This window comes from Dipodomys ordii, unplaced genomic scaffold (genome assembly GCF_000151885.1).
Source record: "Dipodomys ordii isolate 6190 unplaced genomic scaffold, Dord_2.0 Scaffold80, whole genome shotgun sequence".
NCBI lineage: Eukaryota > Metazoa > Chordata > Mammalia > Rodentia > Heteromyidae > Dipodomys > Dipodomys ordii.
The window spans coordinates 7,704,748-7,718,347 of NW_012267296.1; the positions used below are offsets into that span (position 1 = coordinate 7,704,748).

The 13,600-nt window shown below is 37.9% G+C and overlaps 1 protein-coding gene across 2 annotated transcripts in view; it reads left to right on the forward strand.

Moving 5' to 3' along the window:
* The first annotated feature begins 5,044 nt into the window (after positions 1-5,044).
* Rps6ka6 (ribosomal protein S6 kinase, 90kDa, polypeptide 6) overlaps positions 5,045-13,600 on the forward strand; it is a 137,827-nt gene continuing 129,271 nt past the window's right edge. The window contains exon 1 of one of the 2 annotated variants that reach the window (XM_013025008.1): positions 5,045-5,368. In XM_013025008.1, coding sequence (XP_012880462.1) covers positions 5,294-5,368 — 75 coding nt within the window. In that variant the 5' untranslated portion in view covers positions 5,045-5,293. The remainder of the gene's footprint in view (positions 5,369-13,600) is intronic. The other variant, XM_013025007.1, reaches the window with a different exon arrangement.

The following is a 13,600-nucleotide window of genomic DNA, read 5'->3' on the forward strand; positions in this document are numbered from 1 at the left end:
AACTATACCCACTCTGTACAGTATTTTTACAATAAAAACATTAAAAAGTTCCATGTTTCTATACAAGAATCCCATTTTATTTTTGGCAATACTGTATCTCTAATATAGGATGCTAGAATCTTTTTGTTTTTAATAGTGCCTTTACGTTCTGTGTTCACTCAACATTTTCCAACTATTTGGACTAAAATCTTTGGGGAAATAGAATGTTGAGAGTTTATGTTACTGTCTATAATTATACCCTAAATATGTATTGCTCTGTGTATGTCACAGTTTAGAAATCAGAGCCACAGTATTTGAACTGTGGGTGGTCTGTGATCTACTGATCAAAGACCATCAGTTCATATTTCACACCCCCTTAGTGGGGCCATGATGGGTCAGTTAATTTTTTTCCCTTAAATTATGTGACCACCACTTTCACCTCTGACCCTGGTCACCCAATGTGTGCCATTTGTCACAGAGTAAAACAGTCTGTGGGAAGGTTTAAGTGTACCCTTACCCTCATCCTGGAAATACTGAGAACACATTTTCTAATAGTAGTGGAGCCCAAATCATCATCTTGTATGACAAATAATATATTATTTAGAAAAATATATGGAGTATGTCCTGATTTCAAAATCACTAAACATTAGCAAACATTATGTAATTTACAATACTGTGTTATACTAATTGAAAATCCCGAGAATCATAGGCACATAGATAATTTCAGGCTAAAAATTTCCTGAGGAAAAAATCCTCTGCTGTGTGTATTTTGCAGAATACTAAGCTCAAGCCTTCACTAACACTTGCTTTTATGTTTAAACAAGATATCATATATTTTTAACAGCCTTTAAAATGCCTTCTGAGGTAGTTAAAAATATTTGACAGGTCCTGCTTAGTAGTAAATTGAAATCAAACAACACATTTTTGACTTAGCCAGTGTAGAACAAATAAGCACTAAGCTCCACAGAGTTAATTTTATTTATTTTTGTATAGGCTGAAAGCGTTAACACAATTTCTGTCACAGATAGAGAAGTGTTATTTGTTCATGGAACATATTTATTGATCACTAACATGTGCTGTGAATGAAGAGCTTAATAAATTCAATATAGACAAAAGCTCAAAGTGGCCTGGTAAGGAAAGGTTTAAAGAAGAAATGCAGACATGGAAATATAGAGTAATGAATGACTAAATTTTCTCTACAAGATATGTAGAAGGAAAGAGAAGGAAAGGTAAGACATGAGAAGCTTTAGAAAGCATGGACTGAAATAGAAAATTTGGCATGAATAAGAACTGGTTTTAATTATAGATTTACCACTGAATAGGTTTGAGATCTTGCAGAAAAAATCACTGAGCCTTTCCTAAGCTCTTGTTCTTTCTCTGTAAAATATTTAAAAATAAGTTTTTACAAATCATTATGAAGGCTAAATGAACTCATTACAAGTTTCTACCTGGAGAATAGTAGGCTCTTAATAGTAGTTGTTAGAATTGCTTGATAGTCGGAAGTGGCGTTGTGGCTCAAGTGGTAGAGTGCTAGCCTTGAGCTGAAGAGCTGAGGGACAGTGCCCAGACCCAGAGTTTAGGCCCCATGACTGGACCCCCCCCCCAAAAAAAAGAATTGCTTGATAGTAAGACTAAATTACATAATGATACCTGGGAAAGGTGAGATGTACATAGATTTTACTACAGTATATAGTGAAGAAAAATCTGGAAAGATATATGCAAGATGGTAAAAATTGTATTCACAGCTATGTAGTTTGGATATTTTCCTGGAGATGATAGAGAATATTTCAAGAACTGTGATCACTGAACTGAAGTGAAGAGAATGGATTATTATGAAGGAGACAGAAAAAATTTGGAGTCAGAAAAAATAGTTAAGAGGAGATACTGTTAATTCCAGGAAATATTCTAAGAGTTGATTTGAGGTAATGAGAATGGTGCTAGAGCAGACATTTAAAAATATTTGAGGTTTTAAAAAAAAGCTTGTTAATGCATTGAAAGCTGTGAGAAACCAGAATTTAGTGAAACCATGGAATCTGGGAAGGGTTTTTGATCATCTTAAAGATAGGAAGAGGCCAGGCTTCGGTGGCTCATGCCTGTAATCCTAGCTACTCAGGAAGCTGATTTCTGAGTATCGAGGTTCAAAGCCAGCCTGGGCAAAAATCTCCTTGATACTCTTATCTCCAATAAATCACTCAGAAAATGAGAAGTGGCACTGTGGCTTCAGTGGTATAGCACTAGCCTTGAGCTGAAGAGCTGAGGGATAGCGCCCAGGCCCAGAGTTCAAGCCCCATGATGGATTGAAAAAAAAAAGATCTGCTGTTTGCTGATGGCTCACACCTATAATCCTAGCTACTCAGAAAATTGCAATCTGCTAGCTAGGTAGAAAAGTCTATGTGATCCTTATCTCCAATTAAGCAGTAAAAGCTTGGAGTACAGATGTGGCCTTGAGCACAAAAAGCTAAGTGAAAGTGTGAGACTCTAAGTTCCAGTTCCAGTACAGGCATACACACACACAAAAGGAAGATGGGAAATATACATACATACATATATATATATATATACACTATATATGCATATATAGTGTATATATACATGCATAGTTATATACTGTATATATACATAGTTATAATGTTGAACAAATAAACCTTAGAATTAGATTTTATTGAGAATTGAATCTAGAGATTTGTGCATACTAAGCATGCATTTGAACATTTGACTGTTCTTAGGTTAAATTTTGTATCTAAAGCAAAGCAATATACACTCATTAGGAGGAAACATCTTAATATAGGTGATGTGGTATATTTATCAAATGCATGCGACAATAGTAAAGGACAGTTTCATTGGGATCACTAATGAGCTGCAGAAATTATAGTGCAGAAATTATGCTAGGCTCTGAGGAGAATAATTAAACATATACCACATTTTCATTGTTGTCATGAATTAAAAAGCAGGTTGCAGCTTGAGATTTATTTGAATGCTGTTTTAGATAGGATAGTCATGGAATGACATTCTGCAATGAGATATGAGTAGCAAATTCCGAGGATAGTGAGAGACCATGAGAGGAACAGTTTGATTGGGGTCAAATCAAGGGTTGTTTTGAATAAGCTGAATTTGAAAGACGTGTTAGATACTCAAGTAGAGATTTGTGATGGCAGGAAATAGTGTACATTCTCAGCATATATATGGAATTTAAACTGCAAATCTGGATAGGGTATGAAAATACCTGAAACCTTCAGAAATATGGAGGCCCACAATGAATATTGAGGTTCTAATAGTAACTGAGAAGATGGGTGACATAGTAAAAGAGACTGAGAAGAAATTGCTAAGGATGTAGGGGGGAAATGAACATTTTTACTCTGGAGATCAAGTGAAGAAAATATTTATAGAAAGGAGTCTCATAAACTGCATCAAATGCTAGCAAGTGGCCAATCACATTGCAGTAAATAACAAAATGCTTTTGCTGATGGGGTTTAATAAAAAGAAAACAGATGACATGGAAGAGAGAATTCCAGAACTGAAAATAGGGGCAAGGAAGTAGGAACTTAGAATCAGCAGCTTGGAAGGACTGCTCTTACTTAAGAACAGTGTTAGTTCAGCTAAACATAAATTTATTTGTCTTTGTGCTCCATGTTCCATTGTTTTCAAAACTTTTCCTTTTGCATTGCTATATTCTAAAATACCCTGTCTCTTTGGATATTAAGCTGAATAAGTGACAGGGCACTATTACTGATCATTGCTTGGTAATTCACTGTCAATCTCTGTGGCCTGCTTTATCATATTTTACACTCAAAACTAGATGATGAAATAAAGAGAGAGAGCATAGTTGCATCGTTCAATATTGTCTGGGAGCAGAATTCAGTTGTTGTAGGTGTAGTTTAATGCAAAATCTCTCCAAATTGTTGAGCTGTTTTAGCTACTGTTGAAATTGTTTGGTTTCGTGGATATGCCAAACGCAGAACAATTTTTCTTACTTTGAGTGTTTCAATGAAAAATTTTGATCATCCACCCTTTCTGTGACACAGAACTTTATCTCTGTCATACTGCCAAATCCTATTACAGTGTATAGTTTAGAGAAGAAAAGCAAAAAAGTTGGATTTGGAGATAATAGAAAATTGTAATTATTGTCAATACGGATTCAGTATTCTCAGAAAGGATGATGGAGGCAAAGGTAGCAATTGCACACTCTTTATTGCCACAAGTAGAGTCAAATAAGTAGCGTGTACTTCCATTTGTGTGTGTGTGTACACTAGAACTATTATGTCATAAGTGTAAGAACATCATCTGGAGCAACTTGAGAGTAACAAACAAGGCTTTGAGAAGAGCAGATATATTAATTTCATTTCAATGGTTTTCCTCCTTGATTGTAAGTTCTAGGGGACTAACAGAGTGGATTCCGTGTTACTAAGTCTCGAGGTGGGCGTGGCTCACCGTACAGGACACCTGGTTTTTTTGTTGGTATTGTGTTGTTGTTGTATTTTCGTTGTTTTTTTGTGAGCCCTGAGAGCAATTACTCATGGAGCAGTCCCCTAGTACTGGCCTTTCAAGCACTTAGAAGGGTCCCGCATTTCCCGCATCCTTTTTGGGATTCCTCCCGCCAGCAAGGCTGCTCGCTCGGTAGTCTCAAGAAGGCCTGCTGAGCATGTGTGAAGAGCGCTGCGCATGCTCCGTGGACTGGGCAGGTTTACCGAGGCGCTAGCATTGGCTTATACTACTCTTCACCCGCCTCCCCCGCCCAGCACATCCCCTCCCCTCCTTTCGCAACCCCAGCACGCGGTCCCCCGAATCCACCCCGCCCCTCTCTGCCCCCCCTTCACTTCACCCTAGGCTGGGGAATCTCCATTGACGTTCGGGTGACGCCGAGCTGCCGCCCTGGGGGGGGGGGCAAGCGCCGCACAGGTAATGCCGCCGCTGCCGCCATATTGACCGAGTGGGGAGCGGGGAACGGGGAGGGGGCGCGGGGAACGGGGAGGGGGCGCGGGGAAGCGGGGTACTGGCAGGGCGGTGGGGAGGTGGGAGGGGGAAGTCACCGCTGAGTGGCCGTAGCTGCGGCGGGGGTTAGCAAAGAGCTGCGCGCAGTTGCTCTGGGAAAAGAAGCACAGAGTTGTCTTCTCTATGGGATCAGCAGCGGGTGGCAGAGACCCCTAGCTCCCAGCGTCGAAGGGAGCGGGCCGTGAGGGCAGTGGAAGGCGCTGACGGCTGGGCTGGGGGTCGCGGCGGCGGCGGCGGCAGCAGCGGCGGCAGACGAATTCCACAGACAGGATGCGCGGCTGTGCTGTCGGCTGGCAGCTCCTGTTCCAGTGCTCCTGAAGGGGCGATGCTACCGTTTGCTCCAACGGAGGAGCCCGGGGATCAAGAAATGGAGGTGTTCGGCTGTGCGAGCAGTGGCGAGGTTAGTGTGTTGGTCACGACTGGCTGGAGCCCGTACCCTCTTCTTACCTGACCCCGGGCGACAGAGGAGGGTGTGGGACTGGGGAGCGGGGTTCTGGGGTGAACCCTCACCCCCCCCCGCGAGGGTGCCAGGCGATGGAGTACGCTCAGCCCCAAGTGTGCTTTCGCGGGGGAACGGGCGGTGGTGAGGCGGAGGGCGGAAGGAGTGCAGACCGCGCTGGGGCTCGGCCGCAGGAGAGCCTAGCTCGCGGGCCGTGCTGGAGTAGTTGGGAATAAGTTTCCTCACTTTGCAACCCGTGGAGGAACTGGGGGAAACGCACAGGGTGCGGAGTTGGTTGTGATGCGTCCCTCTTTCCGCACGGCGTTCGGCTTTGCTGGCAGAGAACACTTGGGGTACAGCTGTGGACTACAGCTCGCTGTTGAACCCTGGGCGCTTTATGAACCAACACCCCGCGCAACACCAAGGTGACAAACTAACTCGGGGGACGTTTACGCACTGGGATGAGCGTTTCTTGGTGACAGCTTTGGCATTTCTTGGTGACTTGTTACGTTCTTTCGGTTAACACCCCAAGTCCAGAGGAACTGGCAGTCAGGTTTGTCTACATTCAGGTGATGATATTCAGCTGCCGCCCCTCTGGTTTCTATTAAGTTCCTGCCCTTTCTCTCCGCCTTTCACCTTTCCCCAATCGCTGTCCCCGCCCCCATTGGGGCTGTAGGAAAACTGGAGAAGTAAACCCCAGCCTTTAAAAGAGGAATCTCTAGAAAGGCTGAGCGGGGTTCCACCAAGTATTTCGATCCTTCTCCCTTCCCGCTCTTCTGATACTCGACTGGCTGGCTCTGGTCAGCTGTGCGGTGAGAAAAGAACTTAGATGTACACAGGTACTTCATTGTTACGAAAAGCAGGCATTGAGTATTTGAGCACAAAAAAAAAAAACCTGTGAACGATTGTGATAGAAAGTTGGATGTTTTTCTAGTCACTTAATCAACGGTGTACTCCTCCAGTAGAGGCCACCATATACATCCTAAAATAGTTGATGAATGCCAAATTGATTCACATTAAGATATTTTGGGGGTAAGACTCGCATTCCTACGCAGCTCAGTGTTGCAACTTTCAAGTATATACTCCATCTTTAAAAATACACTGGACTGCTATGTTTATCTTATTGTTTTTCTTTAATTTTAAAAATCTGAACTGAGGTTAGATTAACAAGGTAGAATTAAATGGAACAAGAAATGCAGTGGAAATAAGCTCAGGAGTACCTTTTTAAGCCCTTTAGCATCATAGAAAATGCTTTTATTTATGAACTAAGCAATTCCAAAGTACATTTTCATATTTTTGTCTGTTTCAAACAAAATAAGTCAAAATAATTATTTTCTTCTTGAAATGGTAAGAATGTAGTTGCTTGCAAACATTTTCTAGCAACTATTGAGAGGGGAATGAAGTTTGTTTCATATGTGTAATCTATTGATTTAGTCTCAAGAATTTAAGATAAAAATAGATAAATACTTTTAATAGAAGGATGGGATGGGGTGGGGATCTTTTTGCATGCCTACTACTTTAATATTTTGTAACTTTGAATGTAGTATGTTTTAAATTGTAATTACTACATATGGTTTTTTATTGTTTACAGTATGTTTTAGGTAATGTAGAGATTTAACAATGGGTCTCTCGACCTCAGCAATTTGGAAAAATACTCCAGTGGAAATTGTTAATCCCTATGAAGTAAAACGAAAGGTGAAGGTAATGTGGTGAAGATAGTATTTGTTTTCTTTATCTAAAACAGTTATGGTTGGTGAGATTTAACCCTACAAGTGACAAAATTAAAATATTCCATGTAAATATTTTATGCTACGTTTCCAACACAGTTCTTAGAAGAGGTTTTGTTTTTAATGAGACTCTATTGATTAGAAGGAAACTCTTATTTTCTGGAATTTATAATTATTTTAATTATATGTTTGTTGTTGGCTTTAGAAATGCTGACTTTGAGGTATGAACTTTACAACCTTCAATTGGGACAGTTTCTAAGACTAAGGTGCTTTAGTTGCATAATAGATTTTATATACTTGTGTGTGTGTGTGTGTGTGTATAAAACTTTAAAGAAAATTTAGGTAAGGGGCAATGAATTTCAATGTCAAATAATTTCTTTTATGTGTTGAGTCTTGGTAAGATTAAAGATTATAGATACTATCATATATTTTGGAGTCTTTTCAGTATTGTTTACCTGTCTTGCTTGTCATGGTCTTTGATAGCCTTTGAAATATAATTCACAAGTATACAAATTGATTATTTAGGGTGCTTAATATATTTTCCCACAACAAAAACTTATCATGGGATCCTACACTTTTAGACCAGTGCTTAGTACTAAAATATACTAGTAAAGAGCCAAACCACTGACAATTTTTCTGATGCAAAATATCAAGGTTTTAATCAAGAACTAATTTGATTCAGTTGAAAGGTGGAGAAAGGACCCCAAAAGGGAAACATGGCCTCTGTTGGCTCTTGTGAAAAGAATTCTTGGAAGCTGGGAAATAGGGATAAGCAAAAGCACTAGTTGTAAAAGCTTTTGCAAGGAGTGTCTCAATTAGGTCTGCTTGGAATGGGAACTTCAAAGGGCATCACCCCTCAGGCAGCCACAATTTTAGCTCTTGCCTGGATTCTGTCAGGATCAGGGAAGAGGTGTTACATGAGATAGGATGGGATATTGGTCATTCCTGGGCAAAGGTCATAAAGAACAGCATGTCTGAGTAACATGACCTTTTCATGAATTAGCTCCATGAACATTACAGTTTGTGGATTCAGATATTATTTTCTGGTGCGGGAGTACTTCTTCTTTATTAAGTGTAGCTTTATATTTCACGTCATATAACTTATTTAAGCTCTGGTACTTTTGTATTAGTAATACTGTTTTGTTTAAGGAAATCAATTTTGAGAGTAATACTTGATACATATTGATAAAAGTAGTTTGAGATTAAAGCTTCAAACATGAGAAATATAGCCAGGATGGCAACTATTGGAAGAAATTTCAAGTTTCAATTAATTTTTATTAGAACTTGTAGTAATAGAGAAAAGAACATTAACTTTGAAGCCAGATATATCTATGTCAAGCCCGACTTCTACATTATAGTAGCTGTGTGCCCTAGTGCATGTTGTCTAAGCTCCCTCAGCATTGGTTTTTTTTTTAATCTGTAAAAGGAAGAAAACTATCTTCAAAATTATTTGTCTAAATTAAATGCTTTACTGGTTTTAATTAATGAAATACCTTGCATGTATTACATGTCCAGTATATAGCAGTTCCTTCTCTTCCCACTAAACTCAGAATTATTGTCACTTAAAATGAAAAATCTTGGGATTTAGGTAGTCACACCATAGCCTCAGCCTTCCTCTAGTCTTCCTAAATATGATCATTTCATCTAAATATGTTGAAGCTCTCACTCTGCATGCTTATAATTACAGATAGAGTGGTTCAGGGATCAAAATGTGAATGTGTTTAGGAACACTTTGAGGGATAAAAAGAAACAAGTAATTTTATTATTACAGCTCTTTAATGAGCTGTTTCATTGACATTTAATTTTGTTAGATTTTTTTCTATCTAGAACTCTTGCCATAGTAGGAATTGATTTAATTTATCAAGGGTTTATTAACTACAGGTAGTGTAGAACATTGTGCAGTAATATGAATTGTCTAATATTATACCATAGAATTTCCCCTTATGCCCCCAGCTTTAAATTCAGGCAGGCAAGACAGGAATTGCAGAAAAGGGTTGTTGTGAAGGGCAGTCAGTAATGGCATGGGAGGATACTAGTAGTTGTAGATTACAGGTGGGGCTGATAAGGCCTTGTAAATGAGATAGAATTTGATCAGGATATTATAGAGTGGTAATTTTTTCAGAGATGAAAGGAACATGTTTTAGGTATATGGGGACAATATAAGAGAAAACAGTTTCTCTAGCAGGAAGGAGGGATATTACATTCTTTTTTATTTTTTTAAGTTTTTTAAAATACCGTACAGAGGGGTTACAATTACATGAGCAAGGTAATGAGTACATTTCTTATCAAGGGATCTTATATTCTATTGCTAGATTATAAGTCTGATATACGAATGGGATATGATGTGAGATGAGTTAAGGAATCTATTAAATGTAGGTTAGGCCCACATTATACAGTTTAAAGGTTTAATTTTGTTTTGTAAATGGAAGCCTCTGAAGGTTATTGAGGACATGAAAACATTTGTGCTTTGGAGAATAGCTGCACTGGAAAAGGGGACATATGGAAGGTAGGGAGTATCAAGAGACTGCTATGTTATTGGAAATACTAATGAGATTTTTGAACTGGGACTGAAGGGATATACGGATGACTGATAGTAGAGTCATAGTGGAGTCCTAGCAGAAGTAAAAAAATCTAGAATTTAGTCATTGAATAAATGTTGGGGATTAATTCAGATTCACACATTATGTTGGTATTGTGGCTTGAATTCAGGGCATCTCGCTCTTGCTTAGCTTTTTGGTTCAGCTTTCTTGTTCACTGATGATGCTCTACCACTTGAGTCATTGCTCCAGTCTAGCATTTTTCTGGTTAATTGGAGGGGGAGTCTAACGGACTTTTCCTGTCTAGATTGGCTTTGAACCCCAATCCTCCAGGTTTATACCTCCTGAGTACCAAGGATAAATGTTTGAGTTGCTAGGATTGGAAGTATAAACCATCAACACCTTGCTAGTTTCATAAATATTTAATATGTGGTTGGCAATAACTTTATGCTAGCTAATAAATTAATACAAACATAAATAGATCTTTGCTACATAGGGAGAGAGAGAAATCTAGAGTGAACTTCTTCCCTCTCTTATATTGTCCTGAGCAATGTAAAGATTTATAGTTATGCTTGTCATTCTTAAAATCTTTATTACTAAAGGTGAATGTGCTTATTACTAGCAATTTTTTTCTGTGCTTTTAAAAATGGACCTTAGGCCTATAATTTTTGTTACTGTAGTATTCATCTTAGTGAGTAGCCATTGTTCCCAGAGTGCTGTTCTGAAGATACTGCTTTCTCAAGTAGGGAAAGAAAATAGAGACATCTGAATTTTTGTATGTTTTAACCTGGTTTGTGTGAAATAGACAAGGGACATATGTCAGAAGGGCCATGGCCACACCCACATACCAGTGCCTTCCCAGTTCCTCCAAGTCTAACTTTAAAAAAAAAAACCAGTCTAGTCTGGAAATATTCAGGTCAGTTCCTCTAGGGCAGGGCCTCTCCGTTTCTCTACTTTGATTTGTTCATCGAGGTAACTAACTAATCATTACCTTGTTATCCCATAATAGGCCTAACAATGGTACAGTTGCTTTCTTGGATTTTAGGACTACCTCACTTCAGTCTCTTTTATCTATAATTTTTTGGAGGAAATAAAGATATTTTCCTTTCATGTGATTGCTTTCTTGATTGATGACATCATTGTACTTAGCAGCAGCTCTGAAAATTGGGTAAGCATAAGGAATTTTGAGGTAAGCTTTCCAGTACTTTGTCAGTATTTGACATACAATGCTTATATTATTTCCAAAGATTATTATCTGTTTTGGTTGGTAGTTCTTTTCTTGGTGTATTTTTTCTTGTTTGTTTTTAAATGTGAAAAATGTTATACAGGAAAGAGATTTAAGAGCTAAGGTTAATCTGGTTTTGCAGAAAATAGAGATGTTTTCTGATTTGCCCTATAGGCATTCTGGCATTCTGTGTAGCTGACTTACTGCTATATTTTAACCTGTTTCTGTACATTTGAAATAGTTGTTGCTGTGTGTGTGTGTATGTGTTTGTGTGTACGAGGGGAGAATTGGGTAAAGAGAGTGTAAGAGAAATAGGAAAGAAACATAGTGTTGTTAATTAATGCTTTCATTTCACCAAGTATTCAATAAGTTTATAGGAAATAGATTCCAAAAACAAACTTTTGATATTTACAAAAAGAGAAAAAATGAAATGGACATGTATGGATGGATAAAGGATAGAGTAAAAATATATGTAAATAAGCTCTAGGGATATATTGTACAATTAAATATAGGTGACTTATAAACTTGACCTTGAGCTTTCTTGAGGTGATTATTCTAAACTGGCTGTATGTTAGATTAACCTGAGAGCTTAAAAAATTATCCATGCCACTGCTTCACTCACATGAGAACTTGAACATCATTTTCAAAATGAATATGACACATTTTATCCTAGGCAAAAGCGCTAGGATAAAATAAAAAGAAACATTTAATTATCCAGCAGAAATAAATATTGTTTCTTAAACTAGCAAATAGAAAATAAATTTCCTGTGAATTAGGATGTTCATTGTGTGTATTCTCTTGCTTTAAGAGCCAAAGAAAGTATTAAAATGTCATGTAAAGGTCTTGCTGTTTATTTTGGAAAAATTTGCTTTTTTCTAACAGTAAAAGCAAATGTTGTACCTAATTTTGATATAGTTTAGCCATTTTGTTAGGAGACTTGTTATTCCTAAGGCCATGGATAAATAGCATTGCTGTATAACTCCTCTGCTTCTTCTATAAAATGGTTAGGGATAGAATTTGTGAGGAAAGGTATCAATTTTAATATCTGTACTTTTTTGGCCTTACTGTGGCTTGAACTCAGGGCTTCCTGCTTGTTAGATTGGCTTTTTATCACTTGAGCTACACTTTTAGCCCTGCTTTTTGCTGGCTATTTTGGTGATGGAGTATAGAGATGATCTTGGTTGAGATTGGCCTCTAACTTTGATCCTTCAGTTAGCCACTTAGAAGCTAGTAATTCAGTAGTACCTGGCAACACCTATACAGTTTCTTTTACCTCTTAAGTATATCTGGCATAATTGAGAAAAGTGTAGGCCATTTGATGATCACGTACTCTATTCCAGAAATTATTACACAATTCATTTATTTGTGGTTGCAATTCCAATGTGTTATTTATTTAGATCAGATAAAAGAGCTGTTATATAAGGTTAAGAAAGACTTTTTAAGCACTGATAAAAATTTCTGTGTGTCAAATGGAATGGCACGGAAATTATTTTTACACCTTAAAACTCTAATGAGCTGAACTAAACTTTCAGCAAAGTAGTCTAATTTTCCTTGTTGAATTTACGGCTTCAAAAAAGCAATTGAATAAAACAATTATAAAAGAAAAAACCCAGACATTACACAAAACTAATCATACCAAATGTTCTTATCACAATATAGCAGCATTTGTAAGTTTACATGAAATCCTGCGATATTGAGATCTCAGCACAGAGGCAGTATTAGAAATATTCTTCAGCAAAAGTAATTGATCCTATGAGTTACCTAGTATATTCATAAAAAATACAAGTTCCTCAACTCTACTTTTGTCTTTAGTTTTATTCACTCCTCAAAATAGAGTAATTTTAGAGTAATTTTTACGTTGTTATGTAAAGATTATGTACAGAGGGATTACAATTATATAAGTCAGATTATGAGTACAGTTCTTTTTGAGCAGTGCCACCCCTTCCCTTGCTTTCTCCCATTCTTTCCTTCCTGTCCCCACCAACAAGGTGTATAGTTCATTTTCAGCATAGTGTCTAGTATAACTGCTGTATTTTTTTACCCTTTGTCCCACCATTTCTGTGTTTCCTCTTTACCCTACCAAAAACAGATACACTTACAAACAAGATAAAAGCTACAGAAAACAAAAACATCAACAAAGGGGACAAAAACCTCTTGTTTCCATTTCTTGTAGTTCATTTTGATAAATATCACCTTTTATGAACATATGCCCATAGCTCCTAAGAATATCCTCCTTTGATCTCACTGCGTGAATGTCTAGAGACCTGTATAATTTATCATGTCCAAGTATATTTCTTTTTAAGAGATAAAAATTATGCAAGGTAGTGGAAGAAACATCTGGAATTTAAACCTACATTGGTTTTTTTCTTTGTCAGTTGTAGGACTTGAACTTTGGGCCTGGGCGCTGTCCCTGAGCTCTTTAGCTCCAGGCAAGTGCTCTACCACTTAAGCCACAGTGCCACTTCCAGTTTTCTGGTGGTTAATTAGAGATAAGAGTCTCACAGACTTTCCTGCCCAGAAAGTCTCCTGTTCCTTTCCTCTGTACATTGCTGTCTGCCCCAGAAAACAATATTAAAATAAGGAGCTGTATATTGAAGTTGTTGGCATCTGTGTAAGATCAGTAGTCAGGACTGTTGCTTTAGTAGCCATACATTTCTACTCACTTAAAAGTTAACATCAGTAATTATGCTTTCTTATTCATAGA